The sequence below is a fragment of the Passer domesticus genome, assembly GCF_036417665.1.
Source record: "Passer domesticus isolate bPasDom1 chromosome 8 unlocalized genomic scaffold, bPasDom1.hap1 SUPER_8_unloc_1, whole genome shotgun sequence".
Lineage (NCBI taxonomy): Eukaryota > Metazoa > Chordata > Aves > Passeriformes > Passeridae > Passer > Passer domesticus.
The window spans coordinates 527,561-533,674 of NW_026989900.1; the positions used below are offsets into that span (position 1 = coordinate 527,561).

At 53.9% G+C, this 6,114-nt stretch overlaps 1 protein-coding gene across 1 annotated transcript; it reads right to left on the minus strand.

Annotated features, from left to right (window-relative positions):
* Positions 1 to 1,729: 1,729 nt before the first annotated feature.
* LOC135291578 (olfactory receptor 14A2-like) lies at positions 1,730 to 3,272 on the minus strand. Its single transcript, XM_064405860.1, has 2 exons — positions 2,570 to 3,272; positions 1,730 to 2,368 (listed from the first exon to the last, which is right to left on the minus strand). The coding sequence occupies exons 1-2, from the start codon at positions 2,660 to 2,662 to the stop codon at positions 1,730 to 1,732; spliced, it is 732 nt and encodes a 243-aa protein (XP_064261930.1). The 5' UTR covers positions 2,663 to 3,272.
* Between the last annotated feature and the right edge of the window lie 2,842 nt (positions 3,273 to 6,114).

Consider the following 6,114-nt stretch of genomic DNA (forward strand, 5'->3'; position numbering starts at 1 on the left):
CTGGAACACAAATCCTCTGAGGGGAAGCTGAGGGAGCTGGGGTTGTTTATCCTGGAGGAGAGGAGGCCCAGGCGAGACAAGGCAATGTCAGGGCACAGGTTGGACTTGGTGATCTCCAAGGACTTTTCCAACCTTGATGATTCTGTGATTCTCAGAAACCAGCCTTGGAGCAGTTGCAGGATGAGCCCTGGGCCTCCTCTTCAGAAGCTCCAGCAGCCCAGGTCCCTCAGCTTCTCCTGCCAGCCCCAAAGCCCATCCTGTCAGTCCTGCAGAGCCTCTGCAGCTCCTCCTCATTGCCCAGAACAGGGAGCCCCACAGGCAGACACAGCAGCCCAGATGTGCCCCCCTGGCCTGGGCTGCCTCTAGCAAGGGAGCAGCACCAGGCACTGCAGGAGCCTCCAGACAATTCCTGCAGCACTTGGAGGATGATCCTGCTCCCCAAGGGATGTTCCCATGGTGCCAAGTCAGGAACTGCAATGGGGAGTGGGGAGAGAGAGGAAAGGGCAAACAGGGATGGGCTGTTTGCAGGGGAGGGGACAGGGCGTGGCAAGAGGAAGAAATCTGGATCAGGGATGGGTAAAGAAAGCAGAGGTGAAGCAAATGAAATGCTTGTGGCAGTTTCGGGGTGGCTGCCAGGCAGCCCTGTCTCTATGGAACTCCATCTGCAGTGGCACAGAAAACTCCCAGCTGATGGGAACAAACTTTCTGGCCGAGGCCAGGACAAAGCTGAGTGGTTTCCCTGGTCTCCCCCAGCCCTTGCTGCCCCCAGGGACTGATGGCATTTGTGCTCCCTCAGGTTCATGTCCCCACAAGCAACAGCATGGGGGTGCTCCTGCCTGCTCTGTGCAATGCAAACAGGGGCTCCTGAGCCAGTGCTGCCGTGGCTGTGCCTGCAAGGATGCGGCACCTGTGTGAGCTGGGGTAGAGGCCAGGGCTGCAGAGGGGGGATGTTGTTGGCAGCTCCATGAGGATGCTCTGGGACGCTGCCCTGGGCTGTGCAGCGCACTGGGGATGGATCAGCCCCTGCTCTGCTGCTCCTTCCCATCTCCCCCAGGGCCCTTGCAGAGCCCCAGCCATGCTGTTTGCGCCCAGCCTGCCCACGGCCAGCCTGGGGCTGCTCACCCTGGGGCTTTTCTGTGCTGAGCATTGGCCTGGCCATGTTCTTGAGAGAGCCTGGGCAAGGAGCCTGGAGGCCCCAGGGCCTGCCCTGAGGCGTCAGCGCTGCCCCAGCAGTGCCCATGGCCTGTCCCTGCTGCAGCCCCGGCACTGCCACCCCCAGGACTGTGCCCGGCCCCGAGAGCACTCAGGCCCTGCAGCAACACCAGGGCCACCAGGGCAGCGGGGCAGGACCACGGCAGCAGCACTGGCAACACCAAGTGCTGCTGCTGCTGCTGGGCACAGCTGCTGTGCCAGCACTGATCTGCCCCAGCTCTGCACACAGACATTGCTGCTACAGCTCCAGAGATGGCAACAAAAGGGCATCTCTGGAGAAAACTCTGCTGGGAGATCTTTTAGTTCCTTTAAAACCACAAAGAGCACAGCCCCTCATTGACACAGTCTGTGGACACAGGGAAGGTGGAGAGAAACAAAATGAGAAATGGCACAAACAAGATATTTCTTTGAGGACAACATTAAAATGTAAAACACAGAAAAAGGACCTCCAAAATGAAACCAAGAATTATCAAGGAGAAGTTTTATTACAAGTGATTTGCAGAAATTCACCAGCGGTTTACTGTTTCTGAAACCATCCAGTCATCAGTCTCCACACTGCGGCCTTGAGCTCCTGGTTCCTCAGGCTGTAGATGAGGGGGTTCAGGGCTGGAGGCACCACTGAGTACAGAACTGACAGGGCCAGATCCAGGGATGGGGAGGAGATGGAGGGGGGCTTCAGGTAGGCAAACACTGCAGTACTGATGAACAGGGAGACCACAGTCAGGTGTGGGAGGCAGGTGGAAAAGGCTTTGTGCCATCCCTGCTCAGAGGGGATCCTCATCACGGCTCTGAATATCTGCACATAGGAGAAAACAATGAATGCAAAACAGCACAATGATAAACAGGCACTAACAGCAATGGGCCCAAAATCCCTGAGATAGGATTTGGAGCAGGAGAGCTTGAGGATCTGTGGGATTTCACAGAAGAACTGGCCCAGGACATTGCCATGGCACAGGGGCAGGGAAAATGTATTGACTGTGAGCAGCAGAGCAGTGAGAAAAGCACTGGCCCAGGCAGCTGCTGCCATGTGGACACAAGCTCTGCTGCCCAGGAGGGTCCCGTAGTGCAGGGGTTTGCAGATGGACACGTAGCGGTCGTAGCACATGATGGTCAGCAGATAGTACTCTGCTCCCATGAAGAACAGTAAGAAAAATAGCTGTGCAGCACATCCTTTGTAGGAGATGGTGGTGGTGTGCCAGAGGGAATTGTGCATGGCTTTGGGGACAGTGGTGCAGATGGAGCCCAGGTCACTGAGGGCCAGGTTGAGCAGGAAGAAGAACATGGGCGTGTGCAGGTGCTGGCCACAGGCTACGGCGCTGATGATGAGGCCGTTGCCCAGGAGGGCAGCCAGGGAGATGCCCAGCAAGAGGCAGAAGTGCAGGAGCTGCAGCTGCCGCGTGTCTGCCAATGCCAGCAGGAGGAAGTGGCTGATGGAGCTGCTGTTGGACATTTGCTGGTGCTGCACATGGGGATCTGTTCATGGAGAAAGGACAGTGAAGGGTTAGAGGAGATGCCTGTAAGCAAAATCAAAGGCATTTCCCAGACACTTTCCTCTGTTACCCACACAGACACTCTTCAGTGTTTAAGAGTTCTGAGGTTTTCTTTTTAAGCTCCTCCCATGTCTCTCCTGCTATTCTTGGATATCAGAAACCCTCAGCATTTCTGTTTCACTCTGGTAGAACACAGTGAGTTCCCCTGAGAAAAGATTATGAGTGGAGATTGCAGGGAGATGGTCTCTCACTTGACTGTGTTTGGAGTTTCTCTGGACTTTCACTTTCCTCAGTTGGAGGATTTGTGCACTCCTATGTTATTTGTAAAGGTCACCAGGCACTGCTGAGAGCAGATGGATCCACCACAGCCCAGCTCCACATTTGTAGCCAAGGACTCACTTTGCTCATTTCACCAATCCAGCAGCATTTTCGGTGTCAGAACACCTCTGCCTTTCCCCATCCATCTTACCACTCAGAGATGCTCTAGGACAGGTTTGCACCCTGGATTGAAGGCCCCAGCTTGGACTGAAATCTCAGAGAGACTTCCAAGTGTCCTTATGATGGCATTGGATGAAGGGAGATGCAGCTCCTTCCCTGGCTGCACTGACAGCATTGCCCAGAGCTGGGCACTGGGGACAGCGTCACCCTGAGCCAGCTGTGCCCCCTCCCAGAGCCCCCAGGGCCGGACAGCTGCTCCCAGCCCTGTGCTCTGCAGAGGGAACTGGGCCTGGGACTGCAGAGCTGCCCCATGGCTCTGCTGCAGCTCTGCCTGCACAGGAGGGGCTTCACGCCTTGGAGCCCCAGCCCTGAGGGCAGAGGCTTGGCTGGGGGACAGGAGGGAGGGGGCTTGTTCAGAGGGAGGGGCTGCACTGGAGGGGATCCTGTGGACATCTCTCAACTCTCCCTGCCACAGCATTGCTGGGTTTTGTTTTCTCTCATTCCCTGATCTTCTCTCTGCTTCCTCAAGATTTTCCTCCTGCAGGTGTTTCCCTATGCCTGAGCTCTCCCTGCCAGAACTCACAGACCCCAAATCTCTGTGCCCTCTCCTTGGCCTGACAGAACCCTGCCTGTTTGCAGGGCACTGGCTGGGGGCAGGATCTGTTTGCAGCTTGGAGAACGGACAGCTCAGACAGAGCCTGATGGCTCCAGCAAAGGTGATGCTGGTGCTGTCCCTGGGCAGAGTGGCTGAAAGCACATTAGGGATCTCCTGTGAACCTACTGATCACTAAAAGTAACAGTTCAGATGTCTTAGGCACTTGTTCAAAATTCATAATTAATAATTCATAATCATCATTTATTGTTTATCTCCCCTCCTTGCCATTCTCCAAGAGTAGGAAACTGAATAAAAAGTCTTAAAAAATTTCCTCATTATTATAAAGATCCTTGTTTTGGTAATATTCTATGGCTGATCAGAACTCCTCAGCATGTCAGAGCTTCATGAACATTTCACCTCCCCGGCACCAGAAATACTCAGAGTTGTACTCACAGAGTCTGGAGGCATTGGGATGTTCCAGCTTTAGGAGATGGCTCCAGGAGCTGCAGCTGCATTGTCCTGCAGCCAGAGGTTCCTGTGCCAAGGGCTGGCAGTGATTCTGCCCCAGGCACTTCCCAGCACCTTCCCAGCCCTGACTGATTGAAGCTCTCTGTGCCTCTGGGCTGTGCCCGGGCTGGCTGCAGGCAGTGCCCCAGCCCTGCTGGGCTGGCAGAAGAGCTGCTCATCAAGAGAAATGTGCTTTTGAAGCTCTTCTTGCTTACCAGGAGCTGCCTCTGTGCCAGGAGCCCAGCCCAGCTCAGCAGCACAGACACAGCAGCAGGACTTTAATGACCCTCTGGGGCTTTGTGCTCAGGCCCTGAACATCAGTCCCTCAGAGGCAGCTGAAGAAACCTCTCCAGAACTCCAAGTCAGAATCACACTCCAAAGTTTCTTGGACTTTTAATGGGTCCCACTGAGGGACACGACTGAGAAAGTGTCCCCAGGCCCCAGGCAGAGCAGAGAACTGGAGGCAGTGATGACAAGTGGGGACAAAGAGAAGCCAAGTCTTGGTGGCCTGGGGCACAGCAGGGTCTGTGCCAGCAAGGGCTGGGAGGAGACACCTTGTCCTGAGGCCCTGGGGCCTCCTGGCACAGCCCCAGCCAGGCTGGGCACTGTCAGCCCCTTGTCCTGCCCTCAGCATCCCCCCCTAGCCCACATCCCAGTGGCCTCCAGGATCTGCTGGAAGGAGTCCCTGGGGAGCCTTGCTCAGCAATGGCCCTGGGGGTTCCTTCATGCTCCCAGGGACTACAGGTTTTTCAAAGGACTTTGGGTTTGGCTTTTACCTTGACTTTCTGAGAAGTTTGTGCAATCATGGTCTCCAATTATCTGCTGTAATTAGTCCCTGGAGAGGCTTTGTCAGTAGCAACACTCAGTGGGGCTCATTAATGCTTCAAGGTACTTCAGTTATTTGAAGGTACTTGGTGTTTCCCTTTTGATACAGACTCTGTGAGAGGTTTGTGCAATCATGGCCCCAATTATCTGCTTTAATGAGTCCCCTGAGAGCTTTCTACTGACACTCTGTTGGGCTCGTTAATACTTTGAGGTAGTCAAGATGTTTAAGGTACTTTGGATTTTCCTTTCCACATTGAATCTCTGAGATGTTTATTGTGCCATCCTGGCCTCCAGTTCTCTCCTCCAAGGAGTCCATGAGGAGCCTGTGTTGGGGATGGACCTTAGTGGGACCCATTCATGCCTTGACACACTTTGGGTGTTTCTTCTGACTTTGACTCCTGGAAAAGTTTGTAAAATCTCCTCTCAGGGCCTGAGGTTCCTGGGCTCAGCTCCAAATGCACCATGGGGTTCATTAGCATCAAGGAAGTCCTGACAAACCATGGCTCTGCCTTGATTTCCCTCTGGTCTAGTGCTGTTCATCAGGAAGTTTTCCTGCTGGAGAAATATTTCAACGATTTTCTAGGAAATATGTATTCCTATTTTCAAGGATATCTTTTATTTTTTTTTCTTATTACACAAGAGGTGATTGAAGCATTCTGTGACTGATATTGATCCAGGGACTCTCCTAAGGAGGTCTGGCCTGTTCAGAGAAGCTGTGCCTTGAGATCTGACCCAGTGTCAACAACCTTGCTCCACATTCCCCAAACCCATCCTGCCTCGCCTCACTCACTTGGGATTTGCTTTGCTTGGAGATCTGACTGCACACAGCCAAAGAGGGGTTTTGTCTTTTTAATGTTTTGAAGCACTCTAAAACTCTTGAGTTTCTCTGTTGAAAACATAGACCCTCCTCAAGGCTGTGCCAAGCCCAAGGTGCCACCAAGGTGCCACCAAGGTGCCACAAGTCCACTCCAGGCCTGCCCTGGGCCAGCTGTGAGGGTGGATCATCATCCCAACCTGCACTGGGCCATTGCAAAAAGTGAAATTCTG

Coding starts and splice junctions, on each gene's coding strand:
- LOC135291578 (XM_064405860.1), bottom strand. CDS start 2,662: ATGTCCAACAGCAGCTCCATCAGCCACTTCCTCCTGCTGGCATTGGCA. Junction 2,369..2,569: donor ACTTCTGCCTCTTGCTGGGC/ATCTCCCTGGCT, acceptor TGTGCTGCACAG/CTATTTTTCTTACTGTTCTT.